We start from the raw sequence: 24,541 nt of genomic DNA on the forward strand, positions 1-24,541 counted from the left end.
ATCAGAAGAGTGGGCAGGGTGGCCCCTGAGCTCTGCCATGGGCACAGGGTTGGGGGTGGAGAGAGGGTAACAAGCAGTTGTATGCTGGGAAATGCTTAATAACCAGCTCTCAGGGGATGGCGAGGAGGAACCGCTTATTTGTAGCATTTGCCAGCTTCTGTGGTGTGAATACTCCCACCTTGGCCAATCTCAAGCTACTTGCATGATGTCACTGACTGAAAGTGAAGCCAGGAAGAGATGAACACAGCTGGCTCTGGCAATCAACCAGAGTGAGCCTTGAAGAGCTAACCTGCCTCCTGGCCTTTGCTTATGCTGTTCCTTCTATGTGGAATGCCCTTCCTCTCTCTCCTTGGTGAACTCCTGTTGATCCTTCAAGGTCCAGTTCAAACATCTTCTTTCCTGTAAAGACTGCCTGAAATTCCCCACCTTCCACCAGCTCTGTGGCACCCGGCGTCTCCTTCTGCTGTGCCCCGTGGCCATCTGATGTGATGGCTTGTGATGGCACAAGCCGGCCGAACGAGTTACACATAGAGATGCAGACTGGGCAGGATGGGAGCTCCTTGAGGGCAGGCCTCAGTGCCAGTCGTCTTGAGATACTCAGTTGAATACAGGTGCTGGGTAAGGAATGTTAGCTGGGTGCTGGGTGAACGAAGGAACACAGCTAGAGGCTTGCAAGACTGCAGTGGCAAGTCTGACACAGATTTCGGGAGCCTGTTTCAGCCACAGGATGTTTAGTGATGCTGTCACTTGCCCCATATCGGGGCTGGGTAAGAGTCTACCCGGGGCCGCAGTGACATCCAGGGCATCTGGCCCCCAGGCAGGGTGGCTGGGGGTTGGTGCCCCTTTGGCACAGGCATCTCGTTATTCTGCTGATCTCAGACCACAACTAATTACCCTAATGGGTTTAAATGGCCCTCAATGTTCTCAAGGTTTGGACAGGACCCATCTGGAGCCCGCAGGTGGGCTGGCCCCAGCTGATAGCGAGTGGGCAGACCTGAGCGCGGATGTCACACGAATCCAAAGTGGCAACTCCGGTTGTTGCGTGAGGCCTGAGGCCTGGGACCTGTGTGGGGGCGTGTGGGCTGGGGCCAAGGGTCATCGTCATAACAACAGCCCTTCACACGAGCAGGCCCTGCTCTCAGAGCTTTAGTTCACGAACTCATTCAGTTCGCACAACAATCCTAGGAGGTAGGAGCCATGATCATGCCCATTTTGCAGAGGGAGAAACTGAGGGAGGTTAAATTATCTCTGCGAGGTCTCACAGCCGGCAAGCAGAGGGGCTTGTGTGCACACTGGCAGGTTCTAGAGTCCCTGTCTTTAGTCACAACAAGATGTCACTCCTCAAAGTGGGCAGGCCACAAAGGCAAATTTGTGCCCTTGCCTGGGGCCACACCTACAGCCTTAGGAAGCAAGTCCAGCCTGAATCTCCTCTAGCTGCTGCAACTGTCTCCCCCGGGCTGACCTTGTTCTGAGGGAGCCCCACCCCGACCCGTGCCAGGACTCGGAGGTACGTTACCAGGGTGGTGAAGATGAAGTGGTAGTATTCGGTCATCATGCCCATGGCCATGGCCTACGGGAGAGCAAAGTGTCAGCACCCTGCAGGGAACACCTGAGAAGCCCCTCCCCCTCTCCACCCTGGCAGGGGGGATGGGGGGTGGGAAGGGAGCGGGGAGAGAGCGGTGAGGACCCGGGGCAGCACAGGCTGGCGGTGGGTTGGGAGAGGCTGGCTGCTTGGAGTGGGGCATCCTCTGAGACAGGGAAAATGACTGGCTGGCAGACAGCAGTGGATTTCACACTGGAGTGTGCAGCAAAATCATGGGTGACACATTAAAATGCAGAATCTTAGGCCACGCTCTCCAAATATTCCAAATTCTGCAGGGCCAGGTTTGCCTTTTTAGTAAGCATCGCTGGGCCTGCCACACTTGGAGAAATGCTGCTGGAATCCGCCCAACATCGCCTCCTCAAGTGCCCTGACTCTCCTCAGCTGAACTCACTGTCCTGGCTCCAGAAAGACGTCTGTGGGAGCTCGGCTCCCACCAGCCCAGCCAGGCCCGACGAGGAGGGTCTGTCCTCAGTCTGAGCCTCCCCCGGAAGGGCTGACACATCCCTGCGTCTTGGGTCCTGGTTGGCCACACAGCAGGCCACATGGCTGCTGTGAATTACTCTTCTACACCATCATGAAATCTAATGTATTTTATTAGAAGCCGATAATCTATAATACTAATGACCATCACGCATTTTCCACAGAGTTCTTCAGAATGCGGGCCCACAAAGTGCTCCAGGAGGAGATGTCACTGGGTCAAATACACTTTGAAAATGCTTCACATTCCCTCCCGGTCTTGGAGGTTCACAGCCCGCATTCGCAGGTGAAAGGCTCAAGGAGTCCTCAGTACGCAGACGTGCTCACCTTGGTTTAGTTCAGGGTCAGGCTGAGCACAGAATCTTCATTTTCAATTCTAGGAGTTTTCATGTCAGCAAACTGGGGAGTGAATTCTGACTTTCTGGCTGGATGACCTCAGGCCCAATACTTTCCCCCGGAGCCTCAGTTTCCCCATCTGAAACCGAGCACGATAATCGCCCCCACTTCCCAGAGCGGCGATAAATGAGGAGCTGTGTGTGTACCCGGCACCGAGTAACTCCTCAGGGAACCCAAGTTGGGATTGTCTTTATTACTCAGTTACACATGCCTGGAAGAGGAGGGAGGCACTGGGCGCCGCTGGCCGGGACACTGAGGGTTAAGGGATTTCTGGGGAGCATGTACTTCCTCCACGCTGAGCGTAAAGGTTGCCGCATGCATGCTGACTGTGCCCCGGGCACTGGGATAAACGCTTTCCTCGCCTCATCTCACTGAATCCTCCAGAACCAGGGCAGGGAGGGATCCTTCACTCCATCTACAGAGCAGGGGATGACTCCAGGGCCACTTGTTCTTGGATATATAACACCCATGGGCAGAGGCAGGATTCAAGCTCTCAAATGAGTTTTTAGCCCCTGTGTGAAGGGTCCTGGGGTGGGACTTCCTCTGGGGGAAGACAGAGGCTGCCGTTCAGCTTGGGCACCCCTTGCAGGGTGTGCAGGGAAGGCCTTGAACATATTCCTGGCCAGCTCAGCACCTCTCCCCCTGTATCCCTGTGACCCTTCCCTGCCACCAGCCTCTCCCGGGGTCATGTGTCAAGGCCCCACAGAATGCCTCCTCCAATCACCAGGTTCGCTTTCTGGGACCACATAATTGCCTTTTACACAAAGCACTGGTTCGAATCAGAGTGGTTTTGTTTTCGGCTGCGGCACCCTCGGAAGGGGGCTGTGAGCGATTTCACTGTTTGTTTCTTAGGGGGCTGGCAGAGCTCGCCCTGGTTCCCAGCACGCCACCCTGGGCTGTCGGGAACGGAGGCGCGGCCAAGGACCGAGAGCCATTCTCCTCCGCCGCCGTTGCTGCAGAGCTGAGCAGATGGTGCACAGAGCCTCGATAAACCTCCCAGGGATGGGAGAGTGACACCGAGTGCCACGGGCTGCAGGGAATCAGTGGCTGGAAGAGGAATGCTGGGGGCTGTTCCCGAGACCCCCAGGCCTCCCCGTGCTTCCTGCAGCGTTCTATTCCCTCTCCGCAGCCCCCGCCTCCCACCTGCCCCGAGGTGGCGTGGAAACTAGCATTTGCTCAGCACCCTCCGTGCGCCAGGCCTGGCTGGGGCAGCTCAACCATCGTCTCATCCCATCCTCACACCAACTCAGAGTGTCAAGACCACTGTGTCCGATTTGCTGCTGGTGAAACTGAGGCTCACAGAGGCAAAGTGACCACCCAAGGTCATACAGCCGCAAAGAGGCAGACTAGAGGTTGAACTTGGATCTGGTTGACATCATGGAAATGGGGGGAGGGGGGAGAAGTGGCAGGCAGACCCCAACCACCCCTCCCGCTGGCCGATGCTCACGCACCTGCTTGAGGATCTGGGCGGCCATGGTGTGGCTGCAGTCAAAGATAATGCGAAATTCCCGGCCTCGCTTCATCTCCTTGAGCAGCGGGCGCGAGTCATCAGAGTCAAGGGGGAGCTGGCGGATCTTCAGGCGGATGCTGTACCTCGATGGGGCCATGATGAGCTCCTGCAGCCGGATGAGCCCTGAGAGGTCCCGGGGCACAAAAGACACATGTGAGCCCACGTATACCTAGCTGCAGGTATCCACAGACTCGTGTGGCCACAGGTCTACAGACACACATGGACACTGACATGTGGCCCACGGAGATAAGTTCATGGACTCAGCCACGCATGTGCAGACCCAGGCACTAGCAGACTGCGGCACAGACACGTGCCCCCAGCCGTGCATGCTGGCTCATGCCCACAGGCATGTATGCACATACAAACACATGCTTACACGCACACACAGGACATACACTTGGGTTGATAAGCACATGTGTACACAGGTAGGTAAAGGTGTGTACACACCTGTAGATTCAAAAGCAGGCACGGACTGCTAGCGAATCCCCCCCGAGTCCACCCACCTGCACCTCTCTAACTCAGTCGGTGTAGAGACTCATGGAGCCTGAACCAGAGGCCCCCCACTCTTCCTCCCCCTGCCCCCTGCAACACTGTGAAGCATGGGACATAATCTTCCTAAACAGTCCCAGCAACCTGCTTCTAGGATGCGGCCCAAGTGGCAGCTCCAGGCTCAGCTGTACCAACGGTTGGACCAGGTAAGGAAGGCCAGGTGGCATTTGTGCCCGGCCTCCACCCCCAAGGGCAGGCTACCCCCGAACACCTTAACCATTCTTCCGGGCTCAGTGCAGCCACCTCCTCCATGACACCTGCCTCTACTGCTCTGCCCAGACAAGATCTCCCCACCCCACTCCCATCCTGCCCCTCTCCCCCGAAACTCGGTGGCCTCATCCTTCAGCACTAGCGTCTTCTGGCCTCATCTCACTCTCCTGGTCCTGTCACAGACTCCTCAACATTAGGGACTGGGTCTCCACATGCCCTAGCACGGGGCCTGGCACTCCGGTTGTGCTCAACACAAATTTCCAGAATTGGATTGACTACTGTTTTTTTTTCCCCCCACACTGAAAAATCCTCCACCTTGGCATTTTGCAAAACCACTTAATCTGGGGACTTCCAGGGAAAACTGAATGTCACTTCTTGGAGACAAATGGCTCGCTTAGGTCTAATTAAGTTCATTTCCGTCCTTAGTACAAGGTCCATTCTTGCTGACTCCTCTCTGCTTAGCCTGGAAGCAAGCTTGCTTGCTGTTCTCTCTCGCCCTACCCACTGCAGGAAGAGCGGAGGAAGCACAGGCCCAGGGTCCCAAGCAGGCCATCCCCTCCCACCTGCCAGGCTGCCCGCCCATACTCAGGGCTCGGTGTCTGCATCCTGGCTGCACTGTCCACTCAGCCATGCTCTATTTCCCCGCGAACAGCACTCTGGTTTTCCTTTGGGGAACAACTCTTCCCCCATGCTCAGTCCATGTGACCCAAGAGTCCCCACTCCAGGGACACAGAATCTGGCGCCAGCCTGGTCAATCAGCACATGCATTGCTCTAGGCAAAGGTATGGGCTTAGCGATGGATGTGTGACACCAGCTGGTTCTATCAGATGACTCCCAGGAATTGTGCCAGAGCAACTGTTAAGAGACAACCCTCTTTCCATTTAACTCCAAATGGGGAGGAAGCAAGTCTGGGGTCATCACTTAGAACCTGTAAAGGATTCCCACAGGGCAGAAGTCAGGAAACACAGAAAGAAAATAAGCCCTAAAGATACTCGTTTGCACCTCTAAAGCTAAAACTACTCCTGAACTTTCCAGTAAATGAAACCAACAAAATCCTCCCCCGACCCTCGCCTTTTTTTTTTTTCTTTGCTTAAGCTAGTTTGCGATGGACTAAAGTTCGCAATCAGCTGTCGCAGGGCCCCCTATCCGGACAGAGTCCCCACACACAGAGAACCCACTTCCTGAGCCTTCCAACAAAAAGTCTGGATTTCCAAAGCCATTTCTGGTACGTACACCTGGGTCTGTCCAGCCTCTCATTCCCACTCCTGAGGGCTGGCCATCTGGAAAGCGAACCGACTGGTATCCATCACTCCACTCTGCTGGGGAGGACAGAGATATTTCTCTGGGACCTAAGTCTCCCAAAGAGCTCTCAAACAAGCTTCGCCATGGCTGTGGGCATCAGGAACCCCCAGCCTCCTAGAAGGTCTCAGATCCAGGTGTGTGGGCTGGGAGAGGGCTCTGGAGCCCTGGAGTGGTCTGGACCAAACAGGGGCCCCAGTGCTTTCTAATACCAGACTTGCTGGGGGCAGGAAGAGGATATCAGGTGACCTTACAGAGGAAGGAGGGGTCACAAGCTCCCCCCAAACACACACACACACACCCATCCTTACCCTCCCTCCTCAACTAATCCCAGAAGTTCTTACTTTGGCTGAATGATGCTGCCCGCTCACACCTGTTACCTTGCGAGGCCCTGAGCGCATGCTTTGTTCCTACTCGCTCAGTTTTCAGACCCACGCACAGCATCAGTAGGCACATGGGATTTGGGGACCCAGGACATGAGGACAGGGACAGTCTGGATGCTAGAGCAGAGGCCACCAGAGCTTTCTTGTCAGCCAAGTTCATTGCCCTGTGTAATACACAGTGACCCACCTTCTCCAGCAGCAAATGTCAGACCTCCTTCCCATCAGTGTATTCCCAAAGGACACCAGAGGCTCGTCTTGGTCCACCCCAGCAGAGGACTAGGCTCTTTGTTTGCCTGAGATGAGTTCTCCTTCCTGGCTGCTTCCCTAATCAATCTCTCTCAAAATATCTGCAGTGAATCATGGTTGTGGAAGTCATGCTTTTCACTTACAAAGCACTTCTGCTTTCATTACCCTATTTAAACGTCTCCCTGTCCTAGAAGGCATACAGAGTAGGGGCTTTTGTTCCAATGTTACAAATAAAGAAACTGAGGCCCAAAGAGGTTAAGTGAGCCTCCCAAGATTTTGCAGCATGCCAGCAATGGGATCAAAATTCAAGACCCATTCTTTTTGGCTCTTAAGCTGGGCCCTTTTTCATTACCCCAGCATTTTCTGAGCCCCTCCCTTTCACTGTTGATGTAAATCCGTCTTTGTGCACGGATTAGGCTAGGAAGGTGGCTACATGGCAAAGCTCATATGGTAAACACTGCTGGTCCCTGAAATAATCACTCTTGGTATTCTATAACTGATGAATTGGCATCCTGAAATCATGGGCCAAATTAATGACCAAAGTTTGTATCCCTATTATCACTGGGTTTTCCTGGGCACACAAAAATCGTATTATAAACTCTCCAACCACAAGCCCTACAATCTGTTTTGCTTCCTGCCCCACATGGGACGTTTGCACCTAACAAATTCCACCTATAGTAATAAGTAATTAACAAAGGCTCTTGCCCATGATTTCCCCTTGCTCCTGCCTCCTGACCAACCCTCCATGTGGCCCTGGGTGCCATGGTGTGCCCCCTTCTTCTAGGGAACTGTAAGTAACAACTCTTCTTTCTATGCTATTGGCCTCTTCATATCATCACTTGGTCGTATCTACACTTTAGATCCCAGGTACATTTTAAAACAGTTCTCCCTGCAGTGGATTGCAGTGATGACCCCAATTCTTCACCCCTCTCTACATCCCCATCCTTTGCCATGTAATTTTGCAGTGCCCTCCAGCTGCGGGGGCAGGTGACTTGCTCTACCCACGACGTTGGGCTCAACCATGTCAACTGTTTTGGCCAATGGTGTATCAGCAGGGCCCATAAGCAAACACTTGAAATGGAATTGCACACTGGGTTTGTTCTTTTCACCTCTGCCATCGTCATGACGACACGTCTGGGCTAGCCTGCTGGAGGATTGAGAGCCCAGCTACCCCACCATCTCAGCCAAGGCCAGTCTAGATCAGCCAGCAGTCAGCCGACCCCCAAGCAGGTAAGCGATCCAGCTGAGACCAGAACAACTGCCTGGCCAATCTCAGTCGGTCACTGACCCCACAGGCTTGAGAGCTAAATAAATGCTTATTATTTTAAGTCACTAAGTTTTGGGGTGATTTGTTACACAGAATTATTATAGAGATAGATAACTAACGTACCCTTTTCAAGCATACTGAGAGAACCATGATTTTTTTGGGTGGCCACGTGCCAGCCCCAAGACGTGACTCGGGATGGGTGAAAGCCAATGAGTGGCAGTCCCATCCCTATCTGAATGTGTTTAGGGTGGTAGGTGCAGACCCAATGAGCTGTAGAGTGTGGTCTGTTGGAAGGTTACGAGGCAGATTTTCCTCCCGATAAGAGGCACGAATCACACCTCTTTCCTTACCACTTCCTGGGGTATCATCATGTGAGGATGTGATGCTTGGAGCTGCAGCAACTTTATTTTGACTATGAGGGGGAAAGTCAAGAGAACTGCGGTGACACTGACCCAGCACCCTGACTCTGCTGAACTGCTAAACCAGCCCTGGAAAGGCCCATCTCCAGACTTCTTGTCAGTGAGATAACTAAGTGGCTACTGCTCCAGTCGATTTGAGTTGGGTTATCTGTTACTCACAGACAAAACATCCTAATGGAAACAACCCTCAAAGCAAACATAGTCAGTCTGCTATAAAGTGCTTCCCATTCCATGGGTTTGATGACCCACAGCTGTCCTGTCCCTTTGAAATATCCTGATTCTGGAAGCATACTTCTTACTACTCACTATTCTTCATCAAATTTATACTATTGTTTGACTGAATCCAACCCTGAATCCCTAGTACTAAGTTCTTCTTGACCAAACCAGCTCCATCACTGACTCCCCTAAGTTTTAAGATATTTGTTGAATTGAATATCAAGTTGAATCAAACTATAATTAAATACTACAGGAAAGAGTGTGTTGGGCACTGGAAAGGGGGAAGAAATGAAGATGTTATTCCATCTTCTTTTGAGAACTTAATAGGGGAGTGAGTGCCCACCCAGAGGTCACTGGTCATCAGAGCTAAGAATCAAGTGATGTGTACATACAGTCAGAACTAGACATGCTTGGGAAGAGGAGGCTCCAGGCCTCAGCCTCCGCTCTGACCAGTCTCACTGGCATCCACCTTCATGCCACAGCATCTTTTCCTCTGCAAAGCCTCCCCCGCTACCCCCATCCAGCCTGGAGGCACCAGGACTGCTGGGCCGTGGTTTATGCCAGTGTCTGTTCTGACTACTCTGTGCCCGTGACACTCCTACAAATCTTCAATATTACCTGCTCACATCTAATTCTTTTCTTCCATTCTGGCCACCAGTTCTCTTCCAAGCAGCCCCTTTGTTCCTGCCTGGACCAACATGGCCGCCTCTGCCTCAGTCTTCCGGCTCCAGGTTCTCCCTCCAACCCTCTGTACACTGCTGTCAGTGCCACCTTCTAAAACTCTGCTTTTATTATTCTGTTTCTTTGCTCAACAACACTCAGTGGTCCCCGGCTGCTTACAAGGTGAAGTCTGAACCCTGAAGCTAGACAGCAGAGACCTTGCCCACAGCCTCATACGTGCTGTTTATCTGATCTTTTCCTCCTCCCCTCCACACTGGGATCCTTTTCCCTGCCAGGCTGTGCTCTTGATGAGACCGCCATGCACAGTCCCACCTCCTCATCTTGCTCTCACTGTTCCCCCTCCTGTGATGCCTTCGTGACTCCTCTCCTTGTCCATCCATCCTCAAGGCCAGGCTCATGTCTCTCCTCCTCTGGTAAATCAGCCCAGACTAGCCAAGGCCACGGAGCTTCCTCTCTCCAGGTGCCTCTAGCTCTGACTGTATGTACATGTCACTTGGTTCTTAGCTCTGATGGCCTAGAAAGACCAGTGAGCTCTGGGTGTGCACTCACCCCACTTCAATATGACTAACTTCTCTAAAGAAGATGGAATAGCCACATCTTTATTTCTTCTTCCTTACCAGTGCCCAACACATCCTTTCCTGCCATATTTAATTATAGTTTATTTCCATTTTATTTTCAGTTCAATTCAATTCAATTCAACCAAACATTTAAACGTCTACATTGTACCAGGTGCTGTGCTAAACCCCGGAGGTACCAAAGGCCCATGGTCTGGAAGCAGAAACTGGCTCAAAGATAGACAATCATTCACAGTGGTATGTTAAGACAGGCAGAACTACAGGGTTGCAGCAACACTGCCATGCCCTGGAGCTGGGCAGAAGTGGCTCTCAATAACTGGGGGCACTGAGTAGGGCTTGGGGTCTCTGCCGTCCAGTATCCACTGTCTGGTGCTTTGGGTATAGCAGGAACTCAAGACATGCTTGTCGAATCCTGAGTTAACTAAATCTCTGATCGTCTTTTCTGAGGGATTCTCTCCCCACTATCCCGACTCCCCATTAGGAGGTAATCAAGAGCTGACATGGAATCACAGGCAGCTGAGAGCTGGAGGGCTCTCTCCAAGCTGGCTGCTGTAGCTCTTGACTTGTCATGTGGGAAGAGCAGGGCCAGATGGGTTAAGTGACTCGCCAAGGTCACTCTCTTAAGAGGCAGGGCTAAGAAATATCTTGGGACTTGAGTCTTTGGAAAGAAAGAGGAGGAGAGGGAACAGCTCTGTGCTGCCCAGCTAGTAAGAGCAGAGCCTGCGTGTATCACGTACTGTTTGGTTTGAGTCCAGAGTCTGCGCTCGTAGCCAGCACAGAGTTGGATGCGTTTGCTGCAGAGGAGAATGTGTGAATGGAGGGTGCTGGTAGGTGTGGGCGTGGCCGTGCGGGCGTGCGTGCAGATTGGAGCATGTTGCTGGGGTGGAGGCGGGAGTGTAGGGCAGGTGTGAAGTGGGCTGGGCTGGGTGAGTGTGGCTGTTGTGTACCGGGCTGCAGGGGAGTGCAGAGCGAGCATCAGTGACTAGATGAGGCTTGGGTGTAAGTGTGGACTTTTTCCCCAGGGGCAGCTGAGTTGAGCGAGCAGCAAAGATCCCGATCCTGGGGCTCTGCCACCCTCGTCTCCTGCCCTTGGCCCAGCCAGGCCTGGCTACCCACCTGTGCTGTCGTCATAGACCACGGTGGCCGACCGCCACTTGAGGTACTGGACCAGGTCGAGGATGGCATGGCTGAGAGAGGCGTAGTCCGGGTACAGGTTCACATAGAAGGTGTCTTTGTTGTCCAGTGGGTGGTGCTTCCAGCGCAGCTGGATGTGGGGCACCTCCAGCGCGTTGCAGATGGACTGGACGGCATTGGTGCAGGAGCCCTGGGATGGCCCAAAGATCGCCACCACTCCCAGTGCCAGCTGGTCACAGGCTGCAACAGAAAGAGGGAGGGAGGGATGGTACAGGGGTCAGTGCTGTCTCATCAGGCACCTGGGCATTGGGGGCAGGGGAGCAGTGATCTTGAAAACCCCTCTGAGGTGGGCGACTGATAAGCTCTCTGAATCTCAGTTTCCTCATCTGGAAACTGGGGTTGTAATAGCCCCCACCTTAGAGAATCATAGGGAAGTTGAATGAGATTATGAGTATACACTGTTGGTGGGAATATAAGTTGGTGCAGCCACTATGGAGAACAGTATGGAGATGCCTTAAAAAGCTAAAAATAGACTTACCATACGACCCAGCAATCCCACTCCTGGGCATATATCCAGAGAAAACCAAAATTCAAAAAGAGTCATGTACCACAATGTTCACTGCAGCTCTGTTCACAATAGCCAGGACATGGAAGCAACCTAAGTGTCCATCGACAGATGAATGGATAAAGAAGATGTGGCATACACACACACACACACACACACACACACACACACACACACACTATGGAATATTACTCAGCCATAAAAAATGAAATAATGCCATTTGCAGCAACATGGATGGACCTAGAGATTATCATACTAAGTGAAGTAAGCTAGACAGAGAAAGATGAATATCATATGATATTGCTTATATGTGAAATCTAAAAAAATGATACAAACGAACTTATTTACAAAACAGAAATAGACCCACAGACATAGAAAACAAACTTATGGTTGCCAAAGGGAAAGAGGGGGAGGGATAAATTAGGAGTTTGGGATTAACAGATATACTCTACTAATATAAAACAGATAACCAACAAGGACCTACTGCATAGCACAGGGAACTATACTCAATAGTTTATATGTATGTGTATATATATGTGTGTGAGTGTGTGTATAACAGAATCACTTTGCTCTACACCTGAATCTAACACAACTATACTTCAATTAAATAAAAAAGACACAGCATAGCACTCATGAAATAGAAATGACGATTACTTTTACGTTACCATCTCTGTGATTAGCATCACCAGCTCTGTACCTGGTGCTGTTCTGGGGGGAACGTTGAGAAACATATAGGAATGAAACACCTACCTGCTGGTGACTCTTAAACCTCCAGCCCCACCTGTTCCCTGGCATCCAACTTGTACATCTCACCTCTCACTCACCATCACTATTTGGATGTCTAATTTGCATCTCAGACCTAACGTGTCCAAAATGTCACCCCCTCTTCTCCTCCCAGCCTACCCCATCCCAGTAAACGGCAGCTCCACTGTCTCAGTGCCTTATGTCCCAAACCCTGGTTTTGTCTTGACTCCTTTCCTCTCATATCCCACATCTCAGCCCATCAGCAACTCCTGCTGCCTCTCCTTCAAAGCATATCAGAATCTGACCACTTCTCTCCACTCCCACCCCCGTCCAAGCCACCATCATCTTTTGCTTGCCTTACTGCAGAAGCGTCCTCACCAGTTCTGGCTTCCTCCGTAATCCTCCTGCCATCTTACCTTTCACCACCTAAGGTGGATGACATCACTCCTTTGCTCCAAGGGCTCCCGCTTCACTCAGTCTCGAAGCCAAAGTCCTTACAGTGATTAATGAGGCCCTACTTGTTGCAGCTCTTCCCCACCCTATCCCCGTCACCACTACCACTTTCTGGCTTCCTCTCACATCCTTCTCCCCTTCCTCACATCACTCAAGCCCCACTGGCTTCCGCGATGCTCCTCAAACATGCTTAGCACACTCATGCCTCAGGGCCTTTGCACGTGCTGTCCCCTTTGGCTGGAATGCTCTTCCCTCAGGTATCCACATGACTCCTTCCTTCCCTTCCTCCAGGTCTCTGCATCTTTGTGTCTTATTAGAAACACATCACTACCCAACCTGTAATAGCAATCCCTGTCCAACCACACTCCTGAAAACCCACACCTGCTTTGTTTCTTTATCTATTAAATGACCAGTGAAGTCTTGTTCATTTGTTGACTTTCTCCTCCCACTAGAATGTGGTAAGCTCCAGAGAGGCAAGGGCTTGATCTGTGTTGTTTATTGCTGTTTCAACAGTGCTTAAGTCTGGTCTGAGTAGGTGCTGAGTGAATGGATGCTGAATCCCTGCCTTCAAACAGCTCACATTCCTGGGGGAGGCCCAAGGACTCAGGCAGGTCAGCCTGCAGATGCTTCTGGGAAGGGCAAGCATCAGCGGGCACAGCAGAGCGTGAAATGAGCAGAAACGAGGGCAGCTGGGACTCAAAGCGGGGCATAGGCTTACAGCGATTGTGTCTAAAAGATCCGTAAAGTGGGACCTCTCAGGGGCAGTCAGGGGCTCCCCAGGAGCCACTGCCCTTTCTCTGGCAACTGTCTCTAGTTTTCCTTTGGGCTCCACTGCCTTTCCCACTTCCAATCCCGGAGGGGTAGTGCTAGGGACCCAGACCCCAGCCGACTGCTCGCTCACCGCCCCCAGGCCACAGACATTGGTTTGGAGGATGGTCATGTGACCAGCTGGAGCCAATGGGATGGCATGAGACCTCCCACTCTCATGGGAGGAACTTCCTGCTATAGCAGGAGGAACTTCCTGCTATAACTGGACCTGGGAGGAGGTAAGATGTGGAGGTGGAATAGCCCTCTGTGCTCACAGAAAAAGCACAGTGCTTGTCTGTGAATGGAGTCAGTGTGGGGGACAGAAGAGCTAAGAGAGAGAAGGAAATGTGAGACCCATGATCAAGTGGAGCCCTGGCTTTGGTTACATGGACCAATATATTCTCTGTTTGCTTAAGCAAGTTAGGATTTGGCTTTCTGTCACTTGCAATCATCAGTGGAGCATCAGTACACCCACCAGCCTGTGGCCATGGGAATGACACCGTGTGCACACGTATGAACATATGATGCATGTAGGAGGAGGCAAGACATGGGCACACAGTGGATTCAGACACATCCTGGCTGCCTCAAGAGCCTCTGGGAATGACCTACTGGGCTCAGGCTCACCCCTAAGATTTGCAAGGCCCAGGGCCAAAGAACAGAGGTCCACATACCAAGTGGCTAAATATTTAAATGTTTTTAAGTCAAGCTAACAAACTGTTATATAAAACATGTGCTTTTCTCCTACCTTGGCAAATACGCCTTCCTAACAACCTGTAAAGTCAGGTGAGAACGGAGACTTCTCCTACTCAGTGATGTGGGGAAACAAGGCACCAGCCTCTACACTGCCCCCTCCTCTTTGACCACTGGTTCCACCCTGAACCATAAAGGGCCTTGAACTTTCCATGCGGACACCCCACTTCTTATGTCCAAGCTCTGTCCACACTCCTTGCAAACAACTGTCTCTTGGTCACCCCTACATAGGGCCTAGGAGTGTGACCATGGGAGTGTGGTTCTCCCTCCAGAGGACAGGCCAGGGCAGAGGCTCGTGCAGGCCTAGAGATGGGCACAGAGCCAAGTGGGCAGGAAATTCAGGGTTCTAGATACTTGGAGCAAAGACTAGAAGGGCAGGGCACAGGCTCCTGGTGGGCAAGTCCCCTTGGTCTGACTGACCCCTTGTACTCAGAGGAGACATCAACCAGGGGAGGGTTAGGGAAGCCCTTCCAAAGCACAGGCCCTGGGAAAGAGCCCTTCTTGCCTGGGCTAAGGGATCCAAAGATACAGGGTGGTTTGAATCGGTCATAATGTATGGTCTTCAGGGTATTTTTCCTCTCCACTGACATCCACCTCTCCTCCCTTACTGCCTCCTAGGAATAGGAGATATTGTATAATTTAGTTATTTCTCCTGAAATTTGTACTTCCCCCAAGAACATCAGAGAATGCCACTTATGGTCTGGGTGAAAGAGCACTCTGGGGGGTAGGCTAGTTACTGCCAGGAGTCTGATGGAAGCACCTGGAACACGGGACAGCACAGCCATGTGTGGAAGGAAGCAGGCCCAGCACAGAGGGCATCTCCTGTGTGACCAGGATTCCTCATGGCCAATGCCAAGTGCAAGAGAGGACATACAATAGGGCACATGGTGCCTTCCTGGTGCTCCTACAGTGGTGGGACTGGAGATCAAGTCTGGGAAGCACTGTTTCGTCCCTGCTATTGTCACCGTAGAGTGACAGCACTCTGTGTGACTGTGTGTGACATAAACCCCAGAGATAATAAATGCTTCCAAAATTGGAACTCTAGGTTTGTTGGTAAATGGTCCAATTTGGGGACAGTTCTCCTTTTCAGGGCCTGTGCCCCAAGGAGGCCATGCCCTGACCTATACTCTCACTGCCCATTCACGTTGTTCTTCTGTTCTCTGGGTTTACTGAATGTCTCTCTGACCACTCGTCCCCTTATGAGCAGGTGCTCCCTGAGCATTTTGTAGCCATAGAGACTGGACACCAATACGGAAGAGATGACGATAGTGCGGGACAGCCATCCAGGCCTGGTCACTCCCTCTTGCCCAAACCTGAAGATGTAGGCACCCTGTGAAATCTGTAGGTGTCTCTCATGCTCTACCTCCTCTTTCTGTTTTGAACCTCCTAGCGGTCCTCTGATGTCCCTGGTTTCCAGTCTACTATCTACTGTCTCTACTCTTTTTCTTTTCCTTCTAGGACCTTCTGATTGATGACTTGGTTGAATAACTTCTGCGTCTCATTCCCTCCCACTACCCCCTCCAAGAACCTGTCTTTTGCATTTTCTGCTTTGATCCGTACCCTGAAGCAGGCAGACAAATGCTGCCCTGCCACCTCCATCCTCACCCAGCCCAGCTGCTTAGGTCATGCCCGCTGCTCAGGCCCAAGGTCTGGGGATCCTGTTTGACCGAGAGTGGACCCACCACAAATTATGATGATGCAGAGGATTGTAAGAGGGATCTTGAAGGAGGTGATTTTGATTTTGACATCGATTGTGATGATGATGAAGGTAACTGTAATGATAGCTGTGACGGTCCTGACGGTGAAGACCATATTGCGAGGCTGTTGATGATCATGGTGACGGCACTGGTGAGGGTGGAAAGTGATGATGTTATAACAACGGTGGGATGGTGGTGAGGAGACTCATGATGATAAATATGTCAATGTCACGACAGTAATGGTGATGATGACGGTAGGAACGATGACGGTGATGTAAGTGCTGATGAGAAGGAGGTGATAACAATGTTGATGGTGATGACAGTAATGGTGGTGATGATGTTGGTGGTGATGAGAGGTGATGATGAAGATGCTGATGCTATGACAGTGATGGTGATGTTGGCAAGGATGTGAATGGGGTTGATAACAATTTTGATGGTGTTGACAGGATTGGTCATGATGATGTTAATGTCATGACTGTAACAGGGATGAGGATAGCAGGAATGGTGGTGATGATGTGCTGGTATTGATGAGGTTGGTGATGATGAAGATGTTGCTGTCACTGCAGTGATTCTGATGATGATAGTAGGGGTGATGACAGTGGTGTTGATGTGAAGAGTGGAGGTGATACCATGGCTGACAGTGATAACAGTAACTGTGGTGACACTGCATTGGTTTTGATAGTGGTGACGACAGTGGGATATGATCATAAAGACCACACTAGGTTTCAATTCTCCCAGAGATGCAATGATTAGATCTCACTGCTGGGCGGCAGGAGGCATCAGTCCTGCCCTTCACCTACTTCTTCTCCATGGCCTCTCTCCACATCGCTTTTCCTATCCCTCCCATGTTCCTTCCACCCTCTGAGGAGCTTCCAGCCTGGAAGAACACCGCTGCCCCAAAGGGACCAGGGTAGGGTTAGAGCAGCAGCCGCCGCAGCAGCTTTATCTCCAGATGTTTCCAGGGCAGCAGCCAACTCTTGTTCTGGCAGCCCTGAGCACACACAGCGGTAATTACATTATTTGTGGCTTCAGTCTTGAATCCATTTTCTGGTCATTTTATAGTAACTCAGTGGTTCACAGTCATTGCAGGAGTCTACAGCCTGAATGCAGCTCCCCCCCCCGTACCCCCTTTGCATGGCAATTGTAGTTATAGCAAAAATTATCCCAATCAATTTGTGTCTTAAAAGGAATTGAGCAGCCCAGAGAATAAATGGAGGCAGAGGAGCCTGGGGAGGGCTGGGTCGATTCCAGCCCCACTCCGGTCAGGCTTGGAAGAAAACACAGACGTTCTCTGGGTTGTTGGCTCGGGCACAGCCTGGCAGTCACTGATCTTTTAATTTTCCACAAAACATTTAAAACTAAAGACAATAAGTGAAAGTCCCTGTTAATGGGGAAAGGCCTCCTGGGCCTCATGTGGAGGAAAGGACTAATTCAACCAGAGCTGGCAGGGCAGGTGGTGTCAGGCCTCTGCATGCCCTCAACCCACATGGCCCACGGTGGCTGGATCCAGCTGTGATGAGAACCTCTGCCTAGGGAAAATGAATCTCATTGGGTTAATTAGAATGAGGCCCAAGCTCACCCCTCTGGAAGAGTCCTAATGATGCTCCCGAGGAATACATTTTTAAAAACCAAAGATCAAAAGAAAAAATAAAGATCACAGAACACGGGGTTCCCCGAGGGATGGAGGGTCCCCAATGGGCAGCATAATCCAACAGCAGAAATGCCTCCAGGGTCAGACAGGGGTGCTTCTCACCACAGGAGGGGTCTGTCTTAGGTGTATTATCAAAAGGACATTAAGGGAGAGTGACAGTGGAGAGGAGCCACTTATATTTTTTTTATTGAGATATAATACAATTCAGTAAAGTGCATTAATTTTAAGCACAGAATTTTATGAATTTTTACATACAACTGAACTCATGTAGCTACTACTTAGATCAAAACACAGCACATTTCCAACACCTAAGAAGGTTCTGTCTTCCCCTTTCCAGTTCATATCCCTCTTCCAGAGGTGATCACTGTTCATTCACTCAAAAATACGTCTGTGAGCCTCATCTGTGATGGTGTGTGTAGCAAGAGCTGGTTCTGTTTTTATTGCTGATTCAATTCCATTGTATAACTGTACCCCCCACCTATCCATTCTTCTGCTGACGGACCTTTCATTTATTTCCAACTTTTGGCTATTGTCAAGAAAGTGGCTAGGAACAACCTTCCAGACATACATTTCACTTTAGTAGATACTTCCAAACAGTTCTCCTGAGAAGTTGAACCAGTTTTCATTCCCACCAGCATTGTGTAGAAAAAATAAACCTCACCTCCTACCTCCCACCCGACCCAGAAAATCAATCTGAGATAGATCATAGAGTTAACTATGAAAGATAAAACAATAGAGCTTCCAGAAGAGAACGTAAGAGAATATCTTCATGACCTTAGGATAGACAAAAACAGAACACAAAAGGCAATAGTCATCATGGAAAATATTGATAAATTGGACTCCTTTAAATGAAAAAGTTTGCTCCTCAAAAGATACTACCAAGAGAGTGAAAAGGCATGCTCATCTGTAACAGATATATGCAATATGTATATCCAGCAAAGGACACATAGCCAGAATATATAAAAGACTCACACAAATCAATATGAAAATGACAAGCGACTCAATTTTCAAAAGTGGTTGAAAGCCTCCAAAAGGCCCTCCAAGAAAGGGAAGCTCCAAATGATCTCTCAGTATCTGAAAAGATGCTCAATATCTCTGGTCATCAGGGAAATACAAAATAAAACCACAGTGAGACATCCACGACATAAACCACCGAAAATAAAACAGACTTTACCACGAGTTAGCAACGATGTGGAGCAGCTACCACCGTCTTGCATTACCGCGGGGAGTGCCAACTGGTACAGCAACTTTGGAAAACTGTTAGGCTGAACATATGCACATTGGATGACCTCACATTTCCACTCCTGGGTATGTATCCAACGAAAAACGTGCGCGTTTGTGCGCCAAAAGACATCGATGAGAATGTTCATAGCAGAACGACTCTGTGGCCTTAAATGGAAACAACTCAAATGCTCAACAGTAAATTTGATTTTTTAAAACGGTGGTCTGTTCATATAATGGAACACTACACGACAATGAAGAACAAGAGACTACTGTTACATGCAACAATATAGATGAATCTCACAGATCTACTGTAGGGTGAAAGAAGCAAGACTCAGAAAGTACACATTGGTATTCTACTCGTGTAAAGTTCCAAAACAGGCAAAACTGGTATATGGTACCAGCAGTCAGAACCATGATTCTACAGTACGGTGGTGAGGAGGCAAAGGGACGTGCAATCTAGCGGAAAACATGGACGATAATCACATAATTATACCCACACGCCCACACCCACACCCACACCACCAGGGGTCGGGGTGTGAAGAAAAGGTCCAGGGTGTTATAAGATGGAAGCAGGGAGACCTGACCTTGTCCAGAGACTTGCGGAGGGCTCCCCTGAGGACCAGAAGGCTGAGAGGAGGAGTTCTTTAGACAAAGAGGTGGGATGGGGAAAGGGAATTATAAGCAGAGGGAACAGCATGTGCAAAAGCCCTGAGGTGGGAGGAAGCATGGCACCTGAGGATGGCAGGGATGGCTAGAACCCAGAGACTGAGGGAGCCAGTGGCACAGATGTGGCTGGAGGGTCACGTCAGTGCTGGACTAGGTAGGCCCTCCAACAAACAAGGCAGGTGACCTGCTGTAGGATGGGGAGGGGCTGTGGCTTTGGTCACTTGGACCCATCTGGCTGGACTTCCGGAGCTGAGTGTTTCCGTCTCGGGTCTCCTCAGCCACCGCCACGCAACTCCACACAGTGTGGGATTGTGAGCCCCTGCTGGAGGAAGTGCCTCAGCGGCTCTGAAGCCCTGTCCCGGGCTCACCGCCGGGAAAGGTCCCTGTGCTGAGTGGCACGTGCACCGCTCAAGAGTCATCTATTCCTTTAGTGAATTTTAGACAAAAGGGACAGAAGACACAACCCAGCCCTTAGCGGGCTGGTGTCCATGCGGGCCTCTCTGTTCCGTCTCCGGGCATTTGTTCTGTATCTTGACCTTTTCACTGAGCAGTGAGTTTTGATTGAGGTCAGTCATTTTCTAGCTGGACAAGGCTGGGCAGAGGGTGCCAGCATGGACTCTCAGCAGGGAGATGGAGCCCTGACCACACGGTGCTGGCCGCAGTGCATGTTGGCAAAGAGCTAGGAGGATGTGGGCAGGGAGGAGTGCACGTCAGCACGGGGAGAGGAGGGATGGAGTGGTGGGCGAAGGACCACTCTGCAAGGCTAACGGGGGGGGTGCCTCTAGTTTCTGTGCAGCTTGGCCCTGAGGCAGCGGCCTCTAAAATGTCAGTGACAGCTGTGTTCAATGCCAGGAAACCCTTGACCTTCAGCACACCAGGCAAGGAGAAGCAGGGCGGGCAAGGCAGGGACCAGCAGTGCGAGAGCGCCTGAAGGTGTGAGGCCCCTGACCTGATGGCTCAGGGAGTGGAGAGCAAGGCAGCCAATGTAATAAGAACAAGGCCAATGGTACTTCATATGTGCCAGGCACTGTCCTAAGCACTTCACAGAGGTGTGCCTATTCTGTAGACGAAAAAAAAGCTGAGGCACTGGGTGTTTTGTGCAAGGTCACACAACTAATATCAGAATGGACAGGGTGCAGCTCCAGGATGTCTGGCTCCAAGCCCGTGCTACTCTGCCTTTCTGTACTGAGGTGTTTACCCACAATGGGGTTTTGGGAAACAGAGATGGCAGCAGGCAGCACCTTGGCAGGTCTGTACCTGAGAGCCCAGGACACCTTGATTAGCCACTGGGAACCCCTTAGAAAGACCAGGGGGATCTTGTGGATGGGCCTGTCTCCCCAAGATGCATGGATAATGCTGTCATCTCAGCTGACAAGGATTCTGGGCAATGATGCTCAGCCCCTCATGCCCCATTCTCACACTACTCATTCATTGATTCATTCAATGGTCATTTCATTGAACCCTTAATATAGACCCATCTTTTAGGTGCCAGGGCTATATCAGTTAAGAAGAAGGAGCCTTCCTCTCAGCTGTGTTGGCGAGGAGGAGAAAGACATTAAATACACACAATTATTTAATTACAAATTGTGATAAGGGCCTTGAAGAAGAGAAGCAAGGGGCTGTGATAGCATATGATAGGAAGGATGACCCTGGGAATGAGATTCCTTAGGTCTGAGGGGTTTTTTAATAGAGTTCCATGGAACTCTAGGGTTCTATGGAAGTTATTTCCAGAGTTATCTAAGACTTTAAGTTAAATTCCAATTACACATATATATGAATGATATTTTTAAAGACAGCAAAAAAAGAGCATACTGGTATACTCAAACGTGCTATATGCCACATTGGAACCTGCCAGCTCATTCAGGTGTCGACAAGTTACCTTGTTTTTTTAGTGAGGATCTTAGAATAAAGTTCTTCAGTCCTTTCTGTGCAGTCATTGGAGTTTATTGTAAATGTGTCATTAATGCGAAAGAACACAGCCCAATATTTTATTTTTGATTTCTTAAAATTCAGGTATGGGGAAAACTATGATTGGATTTACTACAATTATTTTTGTGAATTATGGTTTTCTTGTTATTATGCAGCCAAAAAAAAAAATATGGAAACGTACTGAATGCTGAGGCCAATGTCAGACTTCAAGTGTCATCCACAGCTGGGGTCAAACTGTGGTACCCATAGCAGCAGCTGTTTTTGTTTTTAGTAAGTCTTTTTATGGCAAGTAAGTGTTGCACATTTGAACTTCTACATAATCTGTTTTATATATATTTTAAATACTGATATACTGGGCAGGATTTCAATGAAAGAAAAACTAAGTTTGAAAGTGCTGGCTTTGGTTCAGAGGCTTTGGAGACCTGGGCTGGCCTCCTTACCCATCTCAGGAGCCCACCTCTCATCCCCCACCCCTTCCCAAGGCCCCCTCATTCCCTCATGGCCTTTGCCTGTGGCCTGGAAACTCCTAATGGACAAACTGCCGCCCCTGAGAGATGACACGGCCTAAGTGAACCGCGCCAGAGGCCGGTCCTGAAACCACGCAGAAAAGGCTCTAGGCCCCAAACCCAACCAGAGCTTTGGCACATTTTAAGGATCTTGGACAGCAAACACAGCCTTATCCCTCCCAAGGCCAGAAAGAGCAGTGGGGGCGGCCCACTCACCCTTCTTGGTGGCCTCGAAGCTGTCGTGGAAGTGAATCCTCTGGATGTCGTAGGTCAAGGTTGTGTTGGGCAGCAGTGTCCTGTTTCTGTTGATGATGTTGGCAGAAAATCGAAAGGCATGCTCCTCGGCGTTCATGATCTGGGCGTTGGGGCCGTCTGCATACTCAAAGATTCCTCCTGCGAGAGATGGGTAAAATTGTGTGTGCTGGGGAAGGAGGAGGGCTGCCAAGAAAGACGCTTGGTTCAGACGGTTTTATGGGCAAGATTCTTCCCCCAAATGTTCAATAATATGCCAGATTACTCCCATACATAGAAATTGTGTTGGAGCATAAGAAATATGAAAATCCTCCGAGTTCATTTCCCTCAGCTAGCAAATTCCTAATAACAGAGACTGACAAACAGAGCCCAGATAAAATGACCAACTTATGAATATTGCTATGAAAATTCTCAATACAGTGCTGGCAAGTAGAATCTACCAGAATATTATTACAAGGATAACATGCCATGACCACAGAGTTGTATTCCAGGAGTATAAGCGTGGTTCAATATAAAGACATCTATGAATATCATTCCATCACATCAACAGTTCAAAGGGAAAAAGATATGATCAACTCACAAAATACAGGAAGGCATTTGATAAAATTTGGTGGGAATGTAAATTGATACAGCCACTATGGAGAACAGTATGAAGGTTCCTTAAAAAACTAAAAATAGAACTACCATACGACCCAGCAATCCCACTACTGGGCATATACCCTGAGAAAACCATAATTCAAAAAGAGTCATGTACCACAATGTTCATTGCAGCACTATTTACAATAGCCAGGACATGGAAGCAAACTAAGTGTCCATCGACAGATGAATGGATAAAGAAGATGTGGCACATATATACAGTGGAATATCACTCAGCCATAAAAAGAAATGAAATTGAGTTATTTGTAGTGAGGTGGATGGACCCAGAGTCTGTCATACAGAGTGAAGTAAGTCAGAAAGAGAAAAACAAATACCGTATGCTAACACATATATATGGAATCTAAGGAAAAAAAAAAAGGTCATGAAGAACCTAGGGGCAAGATGGGAATAAAGACACAGACCTACTAGAGAATGGACTTGAGGATATGGGGAGGGAGAAGGGTGAGCTGGGACGAAGTGAGAGAGTGGCATGGACATATATACACTACCAAATGTAAAACAGATAGCTAGTGGGAAGCAGCCACATAGCACAGGGAGATCAGCTCGGTGCTATGTGATCACATAAAGGGGTGGGATAGGGAGGGTGGGAGGGAGACACAAGAGTGAGGGGATATGGGGATATATGTGTACGTATAGCTGATTCACTTTGTTATACAGCAGAAACTAACACAACATTGTAAAGCAATTATACTCCAATAAAGATGTTAAAAAAAAGAATCTTAATAATCTAGCTGTAGAAGAGATACTTCCTTGAAGCACCTTCAGCTCAAATTGGCCTTTAATATCACTAATGGTGAAACACTAGAGTCATTCTCATTAAAGGAAAGAAAAGAGGAGGTGTGTAGAGCCACACCACACCACTAACCAATGAAATAAGAGGGAAAAAGAAGTTAGAGGCACATCCTTTGGAAAGAAAAAAATGCTTATTTGCCAGTGATATAAATGCCTTCCTAAAATCTCTTATAATAATCCCTAAACATGAAAACTAGTAAGAACTAGTAGGAGACTCAAGTTCAATGACCAGTTAGCACAAATTAAGTGTTTCTTTAAATCAGCAACAACGAGTAAAAACTTAATGGCAAAAGGATTTCCTTTACGATATCAACAAAATAGTAAATAACTAATCATGAAGCAACTCCAATATTAAAAATGACAAAAAAACCTTAAGTGAGAGACATAAAAGTAGATTTAAACGAGGAGGCACGTCATGTTCCTGGGTAGGTAGGGTCAAGGGTAGAGGTGTCAGTTTTTCTCCAAATTACTTTTTCAGCTTAATGTAATTCCAGTCAGAATCATAGAAGAATATGTGTGTGTGTGTGTGTGTGTGTGTGTATATATTTTTTTTTTTAACTTGACAAAATGACTCTAAAATACATCTGGAAGATTAAACAGGAGACAGCCTAAAAAGAGATGAGAGATGGCTTGCACTGTCAGATTTAAAATATATCATAAAGGCAAAATAATTAAAACCATGTCCTAATGGTATATGAGAACACAGTTAGGCCAATGGAACGAGATAAAAGCCCACAGAAAAAGATTCAAGTAGAGATAAGTATTTAAGACATGATAAAGATGGCTATTTCCAATCAGAAGGTAGAAGATGAATTATTCATTAATTGTGCTAGACAATTATTCAATTATTTGGGAGAAATTTAATTTAGATTCCAATCTTAAG

The 24,541-nt window shown here is 49.3% G+C and overlaps 1 protein-coding gene across 3 annotated transcripts in view; it reads right to left on the reverse strand.

Moving 5' to 3' along the window:
* Positions 1-24,541, reverse strand: part of GRIK3 (glutamate ionotropic receptor kainate type subunit 3) — a 232,522-nt gene that overhangs the window by 67,076 nt on the left and 140,905 nt on the right. For all 3 annotated transcript variants that reach the window (XM_067725529.1, XM_067725528.1, XM_067725530.1), the window contains exons 2-5: positions 22,174-22,350; positions 10,948-11,205; positions 3,928-4,109; positions 1,517-1,570 (exon numbers count right to left, since the gene is read on the reverse strand). In XM_067725529.1, the coding sequence (XP_067581630.1) occupies positions 1,517-1,570; positions 3,928-4,109; positions 10,948-11,205; positions 22,174-22,350 (671 nt within the window). The remainder of the gene's footprint in view (positions 1-1,516; positions 1,571-3,927; positions 4,110-10,947; positions 11,206-22,173; positions 22,351-24,541) is intronic.

The sequence above is a fragment of the Pseudorca crassidens genome, chromosome 2 (genome assembly GCF_039906515.1).
Source record: "Pseudorca crassidens isolate mPseCra1 chromosome 2, mPseCra1.hap1, whole genome shotgun sequence".
Taxonomy (NCBI): domain Eukaryota; kingdom Metazoa; phylum Chordata; class Mammalia; order Artiodactyla; family Delphinidae; genus Pseudorca; species Pseudorca crassidens.